The sequence below is a fragment of the Pituophis catenifer genome, unplaced genomic scaffold (assembly GCF_029215685.1).
Source record: "Pituophis catenifer annectens isolate HBS135680 unplaced genomic scaffold, rPitCat1.0.hap2 SCAF_4, whole genome shotgun sequence".
NCBI classification, from domain to species: Eukaryota; Metazoa; Chordata; class Lepidosauria; order Squamata; family Colubridae; genus Pituophis; species Pituophis catenifer.
In genome coordinates this window covers 24725386-24743932 of record NW_027256884.1, presented here as the reverse complement: position 1 = coordinate 24743932, position 18547 = coordinate 24725386, and the positions used below count along the sequence as shown (strand labels likewise).

The following is an 18547-nucleotide window of genomic DNA, read 5'->3' as shown; positions in this document are numbered from 1 at the left end:
CATTGATTTGTTGGTTTGTATTTATTTTGGGTAAATACTATATTTCCATAGATTTCAGGTAATTCCATTGAAAAGTAAGAGTAAGAGCCTGTAGTACAGTGGACTAAAGCTCTGTTATTAACATCTGCTGCTTGCAATTACTGCAAGTTCAAATCTCACCAGGCTCAAGGTTGACTCAGCCTTCCATCCTTTCAAAGATAGGTAAAATGAGGACCCAGATTGTGGGGGCAATAAGCTGACTTTGTATAAATATACAAAAGTATGAAGGCTATTGCTTAACGCATTGTAAGCCGCCCTGAGTCTCCGGAGAAGGGCGGCATATAAATTAAAGCAAAAAAAACAAAAAACAGGTAGTATGTCTGTCTAAATCTAACTGCCTTTAAATGGATATAAGAAAAGCATATTCTTTATGAACTTTAATATCATAGCTTCATTCTAATTTAGAACACTGTTCCATGATCAGTCTCCATTCATCCTTAGATTGATCTAGTTCTACTTGCAGAACAGTTTTCTCCAAACTTGCAAGCTTCCTGGTATTGTGAGACTTAGGATCTAAAGGATTCCCACATCACACTGTGCAGGAATTTGAAAGTTCAACATATCTATAGAATTAGTATTAAAAAAAGGCTATTCTAGAGTAGTCTAGAACAGGGGTGTCAAACCGGATGCGTCATGTGCTGGCCCCGCCCCTGCCCAGTTTAGTGAAGGGGAAAAAGTCTCGATATGTCATGTGACGACGTGAGTTTGACACCCCTGGTCTAGAATATTTGTTCTACCATTGGAATATGAATATAAATGTATGTGTATGTATTTAAATATAAATATATATTTATGTGTGTGTATATATACATAGTTTTGACCTACTTATATTTCCAGTTGGGTAGAACCAAATCAAATAAAAAATATGAGGAACTGGATAGGAGTAAAGAATATTGGGAACCTGCAAATATTTTCAGCAAAGTTGGTCAGGTTGTTAATCTTAGTTTGATAAAATAGCTCCTCCATGTCAAAGTTACAGCTAGAGAGATGATTTCTATAGGCATTCATTACGCTAAAACTGAGAAGTATTGAGGAATTTAAGGATGAATTTACAAAGTCATAAAGCTGAATTATGATAAAAGCAATCCCAAATAGTTTTTCTCTCCTGTAATTTTGGAAATTCAAATCACGGTATGGCTCTCATCAGTGATTTGAACAAACTTTCGTTTGCTGTGGTATCATTGACTTTACATGTCTATGGAGATTCTCAGTCATCCAGGTCATGGTTGTCCCAAAGGTGCTTTTTCAAGAGGCAACTGGACTTTCTGGTTTTTACAGATTAACAGAGTTGGAAGGGACCTTGTTGGTCATCTAGTCCAACCCCCCGCCCAAGCAGGAGACCCTACGTCATTTCTGATGAATGGCAGTCCAATCTTTTCTTGAAAGCCTCGAGTGATAAAGCTCTCACAACTTTTGAAGGCAAACTGTTCCATAGGTTGATTGTTCTCGCTGTCAGAAAATTTCTCCATTGAATCTCTCCTTGTTCAGTTTCCATCCATTATTCCTTCTTTGAAGATGTTTTGCTTCTTATCCAAGAAGCTTCTTCAGAGCTGAAGAAGCTTCTTGGATGAGAAGTGAAACATCTTCAAAGAAAAACCAGAAGGTCCAGTTGCTTCTTGAAAAAGCACCTTTGGGACATTGACATTTACACTTTATCGAAGGTAATTCTATTAGATTGGCATAAAATGTTAACTTTGTGTTCATTTTAATAAGATTTTTGAATCTTCTTAGAATATTATGACTTATCTTTCTTGTTGAAGACCAGAGTGACATTTTAACCTGTTTTAGTATAGTTGCATTTAATCTGCTTTCAACATAGTTAATGTGGTTTTGCCATTCTTACAGTATTTCTCTTTTTCCCGAGCAGACTTGGCTTTGTTTTCATCTTAAATACCGATGAAGTGGTCGATGGAAATGAGGACGCAGGAGTTGCCCTGTGGAGAGCTTTTAACTTTATTGCAGATGAAGTGGATATCCCTCATGCTTTTGTCTCCTTACTTTATGTTAGTGTTTGTAAGAAGATTAAAATATTGCTTTATTTAAGGTTAGCCTTACTTTCTTTGAGATGCAAAATAGCCGTAGGATAGCATTGCTTGTGTGACTCTGGGCAGTTTGCAAATAATCATGCACAGGCAGGAAATGTCACATATTTAAGGATATATAAAGAATACTTGAAAGGTAAAAAGCAAAGCAAACTGAAACCCACTGGGCATGAAATTATGACATATTTTTCTGTATTCCATGTTAGAGCAAAAGGTGAAATTAATGAATCCTGGCAGAAGTGAATAGAGTATCCATACTAGGCATTTTTAGTTAAGTCCCTCAAAACTGCTAGCATTTAAATATTCTTTGTATAAACCCAAGTTGTAGTTCCTTTTATAACAGGGGTGTCAAACTCAAGGCCTGTGGGCCGGATCTGGCCCAAGGGATGCTTAAATCTGGCCTGTGGGGCTGGCCTGGAAATATCAAAGGACTGGCCTTCAGTGCCTCTGCCGGCCAAAATGGGCCATGCGGGGCATTCGTACGGCCTGTTTTTGGTCAGTAGAGGGCTGCTGGAGGCCAGGGAGGCGGAAAATGAGGCACGGGGGGGCATGCATGCCCCCCTGCGCTCTGTTTTGGCCAGCAAAGTGCTCCAGGAGGCCATCTAGACAAAAAACAGGGCATGGGGTGCTGCATGCGACCCTCCATGCCCCGTTTTGGCCAGCAGGGTGCCGCAGGAGCTGTCACCCCCCCCCACCCCCCCCCACCCCCTCCCTCCAACCCGTGGAGAACTACAATGCTGATCCAGCTCTCGAAGAAATCCAGTTTGACACCCCTGTTTTATAAGGTCCGGGCATGTGGCCCACCTAAATATTCAGGGTGAAATGAAGGAAGAAAGTAAGTGGGATAGGCTGGATTTGATCTTTTTAAGATAATATAAAATTTAAGAAGGGCTGTGAAATTATAGGAAGAAGATGCTTTATAGACCTTCCACTGAGTAATTGCACAGTTCTGAAGGAATTTCCAAAAAGGCGATTTAAGTCAGTAAAATGAGAATCTCCAGGAGTTTGTTTAAGACTTAAGATTGTCCACTAACGTTCACTTGCAATAGATTCGGGGCCAACAAAACAAAATACTATGTGTAATACATTATTATATTTGCTATCGTGTGATGTACAGTAGTAATATTCACTATTTGAGATGGCTTAAAAATGGACATTGTTGGCTGTTCAGGCTATCAATCTTTTAACAATAATTTCAAGTAGCTGAGTGTTGACAGGATTGGAATCAAAATGAGAACCAACATTTGACACTCATTGGTGAACACTTGAGAGGCACAAGATTAAAAAAACCCACCACCTTAAAATAGGAGATAACTCCTTCAAAGCAGAACAACCTAATGAGATGTCATCTGGATGTGGAAAAATAGTATGGAGGGGAGAGAGTTAACCAGTGTGACTGTTTTCTCTGGAAGAGACTGACTAGGTACCATCCTAAATAAGATTCTTTTTCTAAGGAGGAATAAAGATGTTACAGTAACATTTATTAGATATTCCTTTGGTTAGTAATTGCTGGCTATGATTCCTTAAAATATGAGTTCAAGAGTTATAGGCTACTGCATTCCCAATCCAGAACACCAATTTGTTTATGATTTGCCTTCTATTCTGGCGATGAGCTTCTTAGAAGTCTCTGGCACATCATCAAGATTAAATCTGTCTACCTCAAAGGGATCTTTATCGTCAAGTAATTCATTTAAATCTTCATAAATTGTAAAAGGACTGTTTTGGGGGACATGGAGTACAGAACAGAACAGTAAGCAAATGTATTTTAGAGAAACAGATGTTATTTAATTGAATAATATGGTCCTAGAACAGGATGGGAATTGAAGATATTTGAAATTTAAAACAAAATTTCCTATTCATTTCAGATAAAATGGAAGCAATGGACTAAAATATTAAATATGAGCTCCCAAATTTTAGACATCTTGAAACCGGCAAGAGTCCATTCTTTTCTAAGAAGACGATATACAAATATATAAAATTGTATGCCAGCAATAGAAATGACTTCATTTCTACTTTAATCTGCAGTGCTTAATTTAGAACTTTTAGATTGTACACCCACATTTTAACTTTTTGACTTGCACAGATTTTCTCACATGCTGTGAAAGTTTTAATATGGCTACATATTTAGAAATTTACTAATTTTTTTTGGCTCTGATTGAATATAAATGGTTTGTTGCCTGGGTTGCTTGACTCATTTGACTCATTTCATGGCTGGTATGGAAAATAAATACTAGTTTAATATGTGCATTATACTTTTACTTTTCCTTAGAGCAGCGTTTCTCAAACTTGGCCGCTGGACGATGTATGGACTTCAATTCCCAGAATTCCCCAGCCAGCATAGCTGGCTGGGGAATTCTGGGAGTTGAAGTCCACACATCGTCCAGCGGCCAAGGTTGAGAAACACTGCCTTAGAGAGTACAGAAATGAAGAGTGAAAATGTATTGAAGTATAGTTGGTTGAAGACATTACAAGTAGTCCTCGACTGACAACAGTTCATTTAGTGACTGTTCAAAGTTACAAAGGCACTGAAATAAGTGACTTATGTCTGTTTTTCACACTTATGACCGTTGCAGCATCCCCATGGTCACATGATCAAAATTCAGGTGCTTGGCAAGTGGTTCATCTTGGAATGTCCAAGGGTCATGTGATCAGCTTTTGCAACCTTCTAACAAGCAAAATCAATGGGAAATCCAGATTCACTTAATAACCACATTACTAACTTAACAAATGCAATGTTTCACTTAACAACTGTGGCAAGAAAAATCGTAAAATGGGGCAAACTCACTTAACAAATATTTCACTTAGCAACATTAATTTTGGGCTCAATTATGGTCGTAAGTCGAGGACTACCTGTACTTTTGAAAACTGTTTATAGAATGAATAATAAAAATGGAATGTAATCTAATTATTACTAAATATTCTATAGTATTGTAACAGTATAATGGATTGTATCATTTATCTTTCTTTTGCTCCCTTCAACTAGATGTATCGTCAAGTACAAGAAGGAGAAATCCTTTCGGTGGACAACGTGAAGCGTACTCTTTATAGACAGTTTCCTCAAGCTGATATGGAGGAGATCCTGGGTCTTGACTCTGATTATGATGACAAGAGAAAGGTAGAAATAGTTAAAAGTTGCAGAATGAAATACAAAGAAACTAAAAGATTTATAACCTGGTGTCTTCATAAGTCAACTAATTCTGTGTGTCTGGCACTGAAATTGTTTTGTGGGAGTAATAAATGAGGAAGTTTGTTATTTCTTTGTCTCCAGATTCTTACCCCATAGCATCCATATAGCAAGAGATAATTTAGCTGGGAATGGTAACCATCATAAATAACTTCAATTAATTTTAATAGCATCCTGATATCAGAGATCAGAAAATTACGTGATTCTAATACTTCTTGGACTAAGCCATGTCGATCTAAACAAAAGTTTGAATTCTAGTTTGGCTGTTCTTATTGTCATACATTTTTTTGGAAATAGATTCTCTTCTGGCAGTCCAGAGCTTGAAATGCATTTGAATATTAATAGCTCAGGTTGGTAGTTAGACTGTGGGTTTGAGCTCAGAGCTTGGTAATTTGGTTCTAAAAGTTTCGTCACCATTTGAGGAAACATCGTCAGTGTGTTTTGAGTTGTGCTCATCTGTCAGAACACAGGTCTTTAAATACCTTTTTATGAGATGCAAATTAGTCTGAATGTTGTTTGTTCAGATATTTCTGAGTCAATATCTGATTTCCAACCGTATGATTGGCTGGCTGTTGTTGCTGGGCTATAATTAAGTACTGTCTTTTTGATGCAGATTAGGATTAGAGTTGTTTATCTGCGCTTCTGAATGACGGTCTGGTTTTGGCTTGTTTGATAGTTTGAGTGACTGGCTTTCTCTCACCACCCCCAAAATTGCTTTCTAGAAGGTTGTAAGGTAGTCTTCCTTCATCTGGCACCATTCTTAAACACATCTTAAATTACATTGGCTTTTGTAGTCTAATGTATCTGGAGGCTTCAGATTGGGGAATATTGTTGAAAGGGAAAAATATACCATTTTATTCTTCCAATATGCAGTTTATGGATGCTTGGAGTTTATTATTTTCTTTATATTCATCCCGTTTTCACACAGTCAGCTACCTTCTGTATAACTGTGACATTCCCAATTTGTTTAGGCAGGAGCAATGTTTTATAAGAAGACTGGCCTGGGCCCATTGCCTCAAGCTCTTTTTAATGGCGTGCCTTTTAACAGAAAAGAGATGAATATTGCAGAGCTAGAGACTTCTCTGCTGAAGATCATAGATGCCACAGAAGCCTTTCAGCGGGCAGTGTCCACGGTATGTATTTTTTTTTCCTTTAGAAGACAGGAGTGTTCAATGAAATATGGGCTAATACAGTGTTTCTCAACCTTGGCAACTTTAAGACTTGTGGACTTCAACTCCCAGAATGGCTGGGGAATTCTGGGACCTGAAGTCCACACGTCATCAGATGTCTAAGGCTGAGAAACACTGAGCTAATATATTGCTTCAGTTATATTTATCTGGTACATATTTCATAAAGACTTGGTTTGGGGTTAATATTGCAAACATCTAATTATTTTAATTTATTCTCATGATTTTGAAGCTTAATCTATGCTGATTATTGATCTAGTGGTTAAGGCACCAGACTAGAAAGCAGGAGATCGTGAGTTCAAGTCACGCCATAACCATGCAAGCCAGGTGGGTGACCTTGGGCCAGTCACTCTCTCTTAGCTCAAATTACCTCACAGGGTTGTTGTTATGAGGAAAATGGGAGGAGGGAGGCTTGTTAGATGTGTTTGCCGCCTTGAGTTATTTATAAAAAATAATAAAGGTGGGCTATAAATAGCCAAATAAATAAATAACACCTTAGAATGTAATTATGAACTTGTTATGTTTTTAAATGATTGGAGCCATTGCATCCTTTAGAAATAGGTGTTTAAAATGTTCTATTTAAGGTGATGGAAGAGGAGAAAATATTCAGTTTTGTGCTTCATATTTAAGTCATGAAACCCATTTCTCTTGATTCACTAAGCTGTAGCTTGCTCCCTCATATTTTGTTGAATACCTTATAGCTGACTCAGATCACATATTACGTTAAGCTATAAACTATGGTTTATCATTCAGCATAGTTTGTAAGTACTCAGTATTACAGTACTCAGTATTATCTCTTTCTGTTCTTGGAAAGTTAAAAAAAAGTGTCTTGAAAATCCCAGTTTTCCAGGCTTTCTTTAAAATGTTTGTGCTGGAAGAGAGAAGGTAACGCTTAGTTATGGTACCAGAGGGCTTGGTAATATCAAACTAAACTAAGATATGCATTCATCCAGCAGAGATTACACATCCTGATCTCAAGTTAAAGGGAAGCTATATTTAAAACTGTTAATGCTGTGCAAATTTATTTATTTATTTATTTATTTATTTATTTATTTATTTATTTATTTATTTATTACATGTATTTATATGCCGCCATTCTCCCGAAGGACTCAGGGCGGCGAACACAAGTTAAGAAACAAGTATAATAAAATCATAGTTTAATCCAAATAATTAATTAATAGTAAATAATAAAACCCGGAATCAGAGTTAGCCTACTTGTTTGAAAAGCCAAGTCTTCAAGTCCCAATGGAAGGAGTGGAGATCAGGAGCCGTCCGGAGCTCAGTAGGTAATTCATTCCAGAGGGTGGGAGCACCCACAGAGAACGCCCTACCCCTGGGCACAGCAAGGTGACATTGGCTCGCCGTCGGAACCCTGAGGAGAGCGGCCCTATGTGAGCGAACAGGACGGTGAGAGGCAGGCAGGAGAAGGTCATGCAAATATCCCAGACCTAAGTCATGCAGAGCCTTATAGGTGAGGACTAGCACTTTGAAGCGGACCTGGAGAACCACTGGTAACCAGTGCAGCTCACACAGGAGGAGTGTTATATGGGAGTAACGAGGGGCTCCCGTAACAATTAAATTAAACTGTTATTCTGATTACAGGGCTTGCTAAATGATCATAAAGATGCAGTTGATTTCATCATGGAGCAACAGAATGTAGTTTCGCATATAAATGATAGAATTCTTGGTGATGAAAAAAGATACTTGAATTTTGAATCCCCATCAGGTAAACTAAATGCTCTGTTTCCTCTCTCTTGTTTGTTTGTGGAGAATTCATTTTGATATCATGCTTGATGTTATGCCGCATCTTGAATTTTTTTTGCAGTTCCTATAGATGTGAATGACCACTCAGCGTTTTTCTTTTTGGACTCTCAAGATAAAACATTTGTTATTTCTGAAAACATGAATTACGTTACAAAGCAAGGTAAGCTTCATTATATTTAATCTTATTACTGATTCTATATACACACTGATTATAACATCATAATCCGGGATGATTGATGCTTACGTGAAACCACCTGGTAAGTTCATGCATCAGCAAAGAATTGGATATCATCAAGTTGCTGATGAGAACCAGTTACACATCTCATCACCAGATTGAACTGAAAATGCCATTGAAGTCAGTGGTGGGTTCCAACTGGTGTTACCACCGGTTCTCTTTGTGCATGCGCTTGGCACGCGATCGCTGCACGCATGCTCGCTTTGCTAGCACGCGCGCCAAATGTGCACTCCATGCAAGCGCATTAGGTTTATGCCCAGCTGAAGTGTGGCAATCCACTCTGCCACGCCTATCAGCTGAGCTAAAAAAGGGGAAATAAAGGTAGGAATAATGTGGGGGCGGGCAAGAGGGCCCAGCTTCCAGTCAAAGAGAACCAGTTCGGTGACGTCACATCATCACCACTACCGGCTTGCCCGAACCGGGCCGAACCGGGAGCAACCCACCACTTCTAGTTGATAGGCAGTCTTGGCAACAGTGGAAGGTGCTGCTCTTTGGACATGGCCATACCAGCGGAGTTGCCTTCTCTCATCTTCTCTATAATTGGCGCCACACCAAAATGCTGTCGAATGGTGTCATTAGTGATGTGGTCAAGAAGAGACATGCCCGATATTCAACGGAGCATTCACATTTCCATGGCATAGATATGGCTTTCGGTCCCTCTTGTTGCTGCCCAGCATTCAGTGCCATACAGTGCAACAGGGCAGATGGTTGTCTTGTAAATCTTAGATTTAAGACAAATTGGCATTCATCTGTCACATAACACACCAGTGTTATTAATGCATCCAGGCTGCATTCACCCTTGCTCGCACCTCACCATTGATGTCGCCATTGCCCTGGAGATGGGATCCCAGATACCCAAAAATATCCACCTTCTTTAGGTTTTCTCCATTGATTTGAAGCATTCCAGGGGTGGTAACAGTCTCTAAGTACTCATACAGCTGGTCCAGAATGCCAGAATTTAAATAGTTATAGGTACACTTTGATTTGCCTATGTAACACCTCGACTTTGAGGGTTGCACTAGTGACCAATTAAGTTTCTGACTTTGGATTGTCCTAAAAGCCCTTGTAAAGGGCTCAGGTTCTTGAAGTCTATAAGAGAACCTGAATTCCTAAATCCCATCTTATAAAGAATGTCACCTACAGGGCTTTTCAAGGAGAGAGAATCAAGGAGAGTTAAAGGTCAATAAATACATTTGATGAAAAAGCACTGTGTCTATTTATCTGGATGGCATTTCTAAGGAATCCTCAGCTTTCATAAAAATATGTTTGTGTTAAACCTTGTGTCAGCATTAGAAGCCATATTAAAACCAGAAGCTTCCACTCTGCCAACTTCTTGCACTTGGGAAAGTAGGAAGGGGGATTCAGGAGAGTGATTGTAGTTAGACATAATAGCTGTCAGGATTCGGTGTCGTCTCAAATAAATTGCATTTCAAACAAATAGTCCTTGATCAAAATCTTTCATTTATTAGGCACAACAATCGAAACTCCGACTCAGTTGCAGCCAACACTGACTTCCTGGTCCAAACCCTCCCTTTCCTTTCCCCACTGCTCTGCTTCTCATTGGCCATCTTCCAAGTCACTCTGCTGTTATCTACTACTTCAGCTCAAAGGAATTTCCCCCCTCCCAACCCATCTCCTAGGGGATAGTATCTCCAGGGAAAATAAGTAGGTGAAAAGTCAAGCGTCCTCTTGCAAGATGCCCCCACCTTCTCCTTCCTATGTCAGCACTGGAGTGAATGCAGCTTGGAGTGCTGACAATAGCATTCTTCCCATCGGTCAAGGTCATGGTGTTTCTGCATCTGGAGGAGGAGTGATTGCAGTGATGGCTCAAGTTGGGACAGATGATGATTGGGCCATGTGACAGACTGATGGGTGCAGGGGCTGGATTTGGGGTTTTGATTTACTGAAGGAAAACCCGGAACTCTCAGATTCAGGTTTTCCCAGATGTGCCAGTTTACCAATTCTAGTAAATAGAATTTTGAGAAATGCTTGCCTCTTGAGTTTTTAATTGTAGTTGAGGCTTTCTGGAAAGCTGACACCTTGCATATATTACAACTTTAAAAGAACATTTTATAATGATTACTTTGTCAGTTGCTAATGGAATACAATCAAAGTATTTTTTTGTTTTGCTTTTATTTTTGGAGATTGTGTGTTGGCAGGGATACTCAATATGCCCGTGTAACTATGAAGCTACAAAAGAATATGGGGATAAAGTCCTCAGCTACAGATTTTTAAAAGAAACAGTTGCCTATCTTTGCAATTTAGCAAAACCTGGATTCTGTGCTTGGGATCCAAATACTATACAAAGCACCTTCAGGGATTCATTTTTCAATATTGTAAGATTATTGTAGATCAGATAGAAGTCTGCCAACAATTCTTGATCAGCCTTCTGCCTATCATTAAAGTAACCTGCACTTTATTCTGCTGATACATTTTCTATTTTGATCGCCTATGTTGAACAGTAGAAATTCTTCCCTTTTTTTTCAGATGATGCTTTAGTCTATCCTGTAACCATGTGGATTGTGGCTGATTATGAAAAGTCAGAAGGAAGGCAATTGTTTTCTACTGCACTGAAACATGTGGTCAGTTCTTTACAGTTTCTTTTGCCTACATCGTTTAAATTTTTTTCTTAGGCCAGTTTTGGAGAAGGAATACAAATGGGAGTTACATGCCAGAAAATTGCAGATAAAGCTCTGTTCTCTCCTCAAAATAAAATTTTACAGAACAAAAGAAACTTGTAAAAAATGTAATTACTGAATCAAATCATTAACGTGTGACAGTAATTATGCATTTGTAATACCCAAAGAGAGAATTTTTGCTCATAGAAGCTTTTGTTTAAGAAGCTAAACAGAATTCTGTGTAATTGAAACAAAAAGGACAGGGAATTGATTTTGGGAATTCTGCATTATCATTACACATTAGAGCAAAAATTTCCTTTGTGATAGTGAAAGATATAAATTGTAGAAATAATAAGATTCCTACCCTGAGCATCTTAGTGTTGACTTTCAAAATATGAGCTGGAATTTCTGCTGTTACTGTGTTTTTATTGCTGCAGGGAGCTATCTAGAACTCTGGAGGATAAGCAGGAGATAAACTCTTTGAAATAAACACCTATTTACTGTATCTGGTTCTTACAAAGTAAACATTGCTTTTTAAACTTGGCAGGCTAGACTGTTTTCTTTCCTCGGCTTTTCTGAATCTCAAGAAAACAAATACTGTTCCCAGGCTCTGGTTATAAAATTTTTGGCATAGTTTGTAACCTGCCTTTATTTTACAGAAAAGCAGCAGTCATATTCGGCTTGGGATTGTGAATAATCCTACTTCAAAAATAACAGAAGACAGCACTATTATCGCAAGAGCAATCACAGCAGCATTTTTAACCCAGAAAAACGTTCATTTGAAAAACTTTCTTGGTCGGATTCTTAAGGAGGAGGCAGCAATGGCCCTTGCTGCAGGAACTCAGATTAAAAAGTATTTTTTCCCGGTTAGTAGTTGCCTAATTATGTACTTAGCTGAGTTTTGGCAGAGCATATATAACAGTTCCTGTTAATATCACTGGATATTGAAATTTTGATTTTAATATCACTCATTTTTGAAAGGTATAATAGCCTATTTCTATAATAAGTTTGTATACTATTGCAGTCATGTTGCAACTGAAGGATATTCTTGTATATACAGGTAGGTGGTATCAATCTATTTTATGTTTGGTGGTAGTTTATCGAATAATCATCCAATAAAGTTCTCTATATATTGCATCTATATATATTGTATTAAGATGTTGGACTAAGAATGTGGGATATCTAGGTTCAGGTCCACCCTTAGCCATACATATTCATATGGGCAATCTAGGCCAGTTAGTGCCTCTCAGTCCAACCCACCTGAGAGGAAGAGGTTGTTCCTGGGAGAAAGAGGTGAAATTAAAAAAAATTCCTTACCGGTTCTGTGGGTGTGACTTGGTGGGCGTGTGACCAGGTGGGCATGGCTTGGTGATATTATGACCGGGTGGGCATGGCTTGGTGGTTATGTGGCTGGGTGGGCATGGCTGCACAACTGACTCACACACAATTTAAAAGCAGCTGGACTTCACACAAAATGACCCCTGCAACAAGCAGGAACCTCACAGTTGATTGTCTCACAGCTGATTGGTATTAAAAAAAATGCTAAAAAAAGTTTTAAAAAAAGTTGCCACGATTGCCATAACAGCTGATTGTTACACAGCTGATTTTGGAACTTTTTAAAAACTTTTTTTTAGCATTTTTTTACTACCATTTTGGGTAGTAAAAAATGCTTTAAAAAGTTTAAAAATGTTCCCATGATTGGCCGGCACAGCTGATTGTTGCACAGCTGATTGTTGGAGCTTGTTTTTACTTTTTTAAGCTTTTTTTTACTACCGGTTCAGGCGAACCAGCCCGAACCGGTAGCATTTCACCCCTGGAGAAAGGCAGAATGTAAATCTGATAAATAAATAGAGTATCATTTCAAGATACAGGGCTTTCTTCTGCATTGCTCCCAAATTATACAAATATACTCTCTAGGATTTATGTTTGGCCCTCACTGCTGGCATTTACAAAAAGCGTAACACTTCATCTGTTTTCCAAACTTTTAATAGTTAATTGTTTCTGGAATGTTTTAAAATTTTCTTAGCTGTGCTGAATATTTGGCAGAGTAGAAATACAGGGAATAACTTAAATAGAATAACTTGGGAACAGGTGGTTACAGTAGAATAGAAACAGAAACCAATAATTTTTCTGTTTTTCTGAATATCTAAAAAAGGTACTCTTCAAAACAACTAAATTAAGGTGCTTGATTGTTGAAATTTATGTATGCACTTTTATTTTAAGGAAGGAATTACTACATAACAGATTCTAAAAGACTCTTAATTACTTTGAAGCAGAGCATCAATTGCAAAACGGGATTATGTATCTAAATTCTCAGTAGAATTTTTTTTAAAACATGGCTTGTGTAGTTTTCTAATTAGGACTGCACTTCTATACTTTGTGTTCCAGGCCATGGATACGGATGCTCTTGAGAAGAAATACAATACAATGGGGGTTGATCTGATTCAGACTCATCAGTTATTTTGTCAGGAAGTTCTTAAATTGCTTCCCGGAGAAATGGCTGTTATCAGTAACGGCAGGGTAAGTAATGAATGGGGAGATGGCATTTTATTATTGGGTTGTTTTGTTTTATTTTATTTACATGTATTTGAATGTTTTGCGCCAATTTCATTTCTCAGTCACTTTCTGGACATAAGTCAGCATGCTTACAAAGCAAAGTATCATATTCTTCTTCTAATATTGAATTGTGTCAACTTCTATTCTGTAGATATTAGGCCCTTTGAAAGAAGATGAATTAAATACCAAGGACTTCGATTTGTTAGAGACGATAACTCTGAATACAGCAGCTGCAAAGATTAAAAGTCTTGTCAAGGAAATGGGAGTTGACCATAAACGGTAACTTTTATTTTGGAAGGTTTTATAGCGAAGTGTATTTTGTAGATGTTTTGCCATTTATAAGAGACACTGGATTTATCTGGGTGTGGTCTGGGTGTGGAAGACATTGCAATCAGTTCATAGCCTCTTTGATTACTTTTGGTTTTATTGTTTTTGTTGCATTAATTATATCATTTTCACATTATCCTGTCAGTGCTCAAACCGTGAGATGGGCAGCATATAAATGAATAATAAAAAATATTTTTAAAGTTTGCCACCCAGAGTTTAGAGTTGGGCAGCTTAAAACATTCTAAATTAATAATATAGATCGGCAAATTACAAAAGTATAGAGTCTGAATGTAGTCTTAAGTCTTTGAGTCCCTCTGTCATCCAGACTTGATAGCATGAGAGAAAATCATCTCACAATACTAGGCTTTATATTTACATAGACCTAAATGTTAAAATTGGATTTTTGATTGTTTTTGATGACCTCAACAGTTGAGGTTAGTTTTTGTTGGAGCACAAATATAAGACTGAGATGGATTTAAAAAGAACAAGAATGACCACTGTTATGGTCTTAGGGAAAAAAAAAAGGATTTTCCTTTTCTATGCCTTGTTGGGCCTTCCTTCTACCTGAGATGGATTTAAAAAGACCATTGTTATGTAAACGTCTCAAAATCATTTTTTTGTTCTTTAATTTCCCACATTCTATTCTATTCTATTCTATTCTATTCTATTCTATTCTATTCTATTCTATTGTATTCTATTCTATTCTATTCTATTCTATTCTATTATCGTGCAACATTAACAACATTCAGCATTGCCAGTCTTCTTTGGAAGCCTACAAGATTGTGGTGGTGTTGCTTTTTGATATTTTATGACATTATTTTAAGAGATTCTTCCATTCCTGAGTTACATCCAATTCTTTTCTATTTTTTTGTAGGGGCAGTAATTTAGTGATGCAAGTGAATGCTCTTCTTTCTTCTTTGCCAATAACTGATGACCGTCAAGATGTTGAATTTTTCAAAGACCAACATAGGTAAAAATAGTAGCTCCTTATTTTTTTTTCATGATAATTCAGTTGTATGAATCATGACCAGGTAATTAGCAGTCTATTCTGTTGGCAATATTTATTGCTGCCACCATTGCTACTGCCACTGAAAAAAACAACAAGATTAACTTTGAGTAATTTATATTCCAGTTTTCAAAGAGACATTCGTTGAAAAAGGCTGACACGTGACGAAATCTTTAAACACTAAACATATTTAAATATACAAGAAGGCTATGATCAAAGTGAGGTCAATTAAAATAAATTTATTTTAAGAAGACTGGAATGTGCATATGTAACAATTTAAATATGAAAAATCAATATGCTTTCCTAAAGGTCCAATTCAAAAGAATAAGACATGGAGGACAATCTATGATTGGAAAACTGTCACCAAGAAAGTTTTTCTCTCATTGGCTATTTGTTAAGGACAAGTTGTCTAAGAAGCTAAACTTCTTAGAATTTAGAGTGTTCAGAATTTAAAGTGAATATTCTTGAAATCTCTTTGTATCACTATATTTATTTACAAAGTTTATTTCTGAGTGTTAGTTCGTAGATTCTCCAAAAATACAAAGGGGGAAGTATCAGCCAGCTAGATCAAGTTCTCAAGTTTGCCAAAATGTAAGAATGAGTAGGAGGCAGCGGACACTTGAAATTGCTCAGAAGAACTGGGGTGATTTGGTGTCTATCAATAAGAATGAGGACAGCTTCATTAGAGTAACAACCTTTGTCAAAGATTATCAGACTAAGATAAAACTCTTACCTTTTAATCTATCCCAAACCTCAGTTTAAGACTGACCATACTGTCCAAATCATTGATCTATCAATCCTATCATTGCTAAATCATCGAGATTAAAACTGAAGACCATAAACCAAAGAACCAAAGGGTGCTATAATTCAAGGATTGGGGAATAAGTAGAAGGGAGGTGCTCATAATAGATCTGAAGCACTCTTTCCTCCCTCTCTAGGGAAAATTGCTTTCGATGCATGCTTTTATTTTCTCAAAATAAGTGGGCACAAACTATTACACAGCATGTGTTTTTCTAGTGGAACTGTTGTCCACTTGAACTGAAGATACCAGAGATATATTAAATGAAATGCATCCATTTGTTGAATCAGGACATATTTTATTAAATAGCTTATAATATAGTATAGGGATGCGGTGGCTCAGTGGCTAAGATGCTGAGCTTGTTGATCGAAAGGTCGGCAGTTCAGCAGTTTGAATCCCTAGTGCCACATAATGGGGTGAGTTCCCGTTACTTGTCTCAGCTTCTTCCAACCTAGCAGTTAGTAAAAAATGCAAGTAGAAAAATAGGGACCACCTTTGGTGGGAAGGTAACAGCATTCCGTGTGCCTTTGGCGTTTAGTCATGCTGGCCACATGACCATGGAGACGTCTTCGGACAGCTCTGGCTCTTCAGCTTTGAAACGGAGATGAGCACCGCCCCCTAGAGTCGGGAACACATAGAGTCAGGAGCACATATGTGAGAGGGGAACCTTTACCTTTACCTAATATAGTATATTTCTTATGAACATTACATCTTCAAATCATACATGCCTTTAAGATTTTTTGTTCAATGTTTAATGTCTCCTCTTTGCCTTCCCTACATAGCATACTGAAGATAAATCCAGAGCAAAGTGAACCCTACTTTGATGTCATTGGCGTTGTTGATCCACTAACAAGAGAAGCCCAGAAGTTATCACATTTATTGATTGTAAGAGCATACGGCTGTTTTATGCATTGTGGTGACCTTAAGCCAATTTAACATTGTTTTCCATACAATGTAACTGTTTTATTTAAGATCTTTCTTGAAATGGTAATTATTTACTCTGAATTGTATACATGATATGATGAGCGATCCAGATTTAAAATTACAGGAGGTCACTTTGGGATCCTCAGTAATCTATTTTTTAAATGAGAGTAAAATTAAATGTGAAAAATATACTAATGACAACAGGTCCATCAACCAGCTTTAATCAAGAAGAAGCAGGTAGAAAGAACACTGGAAGTTTGAATGCTAGTGTTGAAGAAGACTTCTGAGAATACATGGATAACTAGGAAAACAAGCAAATGCACCATAGATTTTCAATCCATAGTTCTCATTTATGACAGAAATGACCAGGTTCATATTTTGGACGTAGTGGAAAGATCTAATTCTTCAGCAATGATGGAATAAAAGAAGGAAGGAATTACCAACAACCAGTTGATGGATTTAACTACAATGGCAATGTTCCATGCTTTTGCATGAAGGACCATATTGGAGACAGTTCATTCTTGGAGAAAGTCTATCTATGGGATCACTAAGGGTTTGATGGCACATCAATCAATCAGTTGATAATTTTGGCATCATCATGACAGCAAATTGCAAGTTGATGACCTTCCAGAAAAGTTCCCCTTTATTCATCTTCTGGAAAATTACCAGTATCACTTGAGTAGATCTTGACCACAAGACCTTCAGAGGAACCCTACGTTTAATGGCCTGCAGATCCATATTAACAAAACATAATAACTCCATTTCATAGCAGACTAGCTGTGTTTGACAGTACCTGATAGTAGGAGAATAGAGTCTTCATCCAATGCATCTGTTACAGTGAGCAAATAAACAAGGTGCTTCTTTTGATTTTAAAACAACAGAATAAGAGCTGGCCAATAACATGGTGGCAGCTGAATTCATTTCTGCTTTTTCTAGTCCTTGAAGCAAGACATAAGAATATAAACTGGCAGCAAACAGCACTCTTTACTAGCACTGATGATGTTACCTAATTAGGCTAATGAAACATCTACAAGAAAACAATCAAGCTCAGAGAGCACCAAGTACCCCTCATTTCAACACTGAGCTACAAATATTCTCCTTTATTGATAATAAATTGGAATAAGGAAAAAAATAAGCAGGTTCGCACTGTCTCCTACCATATTGCCTAAAGGAACATAGATTTTTTTTTTTCATTTCTAACGTGAACAGTGCAGGTTTCATTATTGTAGTAGAATACAAAATATAAAAGCAGAGTTCTACTACTCTAAGCTGAAATCAATACTTGTGACTTCACAAGGCAAGAAGAAATCTTAATCCCTGCTTTCTACCTAGAAGACGTATTAGCCTTTCCTTTTTGGTTCATTTTCCTATGATCAGATAGGTGCTTCACAGTAAAACTATCATTTCTCACACTTAACTTCATTGAAGGGGTACTAAGGATTCTTTCTACTAAGACTTGATTCCTAAATAAAGTTGATTATTAAATTGTAAGTATGTATAGGATAGAAGAGAAAGTGGGGACATGTAAATTTGCAAATTATGTATTTGTTTATACTTTGAAAAACTTACATAAATTAAAAGGATAGAATTCGAAAAATGGGAAAAGTTGCAGAAGACTTTAATATGGGAATTGTTTTCATTAGGTGCTTGGTCAGGTTGTCAACATGAAGCTAAGACTGTTCATGAACTGTAGATCAAACCTGTCAGAAGTACCCTTGAAAAGGCAAGTAACTTCAAGTTTATTACCAAAATAGGCACAACAAAGTGGAAGTAGTGTCAGACCTATCCCAACTTAGACATTTAGGAAAGGAAGACCCTTGACTCCATTTGATTGAAGTGATAGGTTCTTTTACTAAAGTTAAGTGG

General features: G+C 37.4%; 1 protein-coding gene across 1 annotated transcript in view; it reads left to right on the top strand.

Annotated features, from left to right (window-relative positions):
* Positions 1 to 18547, top strand: part of UGGT2 (UDP-glucose glycoprotein glucosyltransferase 2) — a 71256-nt gene that overhangs the window by 29931 nt on the left and 22778 nt on the right. Inside the window, exons 15-26 of the mRNA XM_070943209.1 lie at positions 1907 to 2042; positions 5065 to 5196; positions 6237 to 6398; positions 8055 to 8178; positions 8278 to 8376; positions 10939 to 11033; positions 11729 to 11935; positions 13458 to 13589; positions 13777 to 13904; positions 14827 to 14922; positions 16540 to 16642; positions 18325 to 18404. Of these exons, the coding sequence (XP_070799310.1) occupies positions 1907 to 2042; positions 5065 to 5196; positions 6237 to 6398; positions 8055 to 8178; positions 8278 to 8376; positions 10939 to 11033; positions 11729 to 11935; positions 13458 to 13589; positions 13777 to 13904; positions 14827 to 14922; positions 16540 to 16642; positions 18325 to 18404 (1494 nt within the window). The remainder of the gene's footprint in view (positions 1 to 1906; positions 2043 to 5064; positions 5197 to 6236; positions 6399 to 8054; positions 8179 to 8277; positions 8377 to 10938; positions 11034 to 11728; positions 11936 to 13457; positions 13590 to 13776; positions 13905 to 14826; positions 14923 to 16539; positions 16643 to 18324; positions 18405 to 18547) is intronic.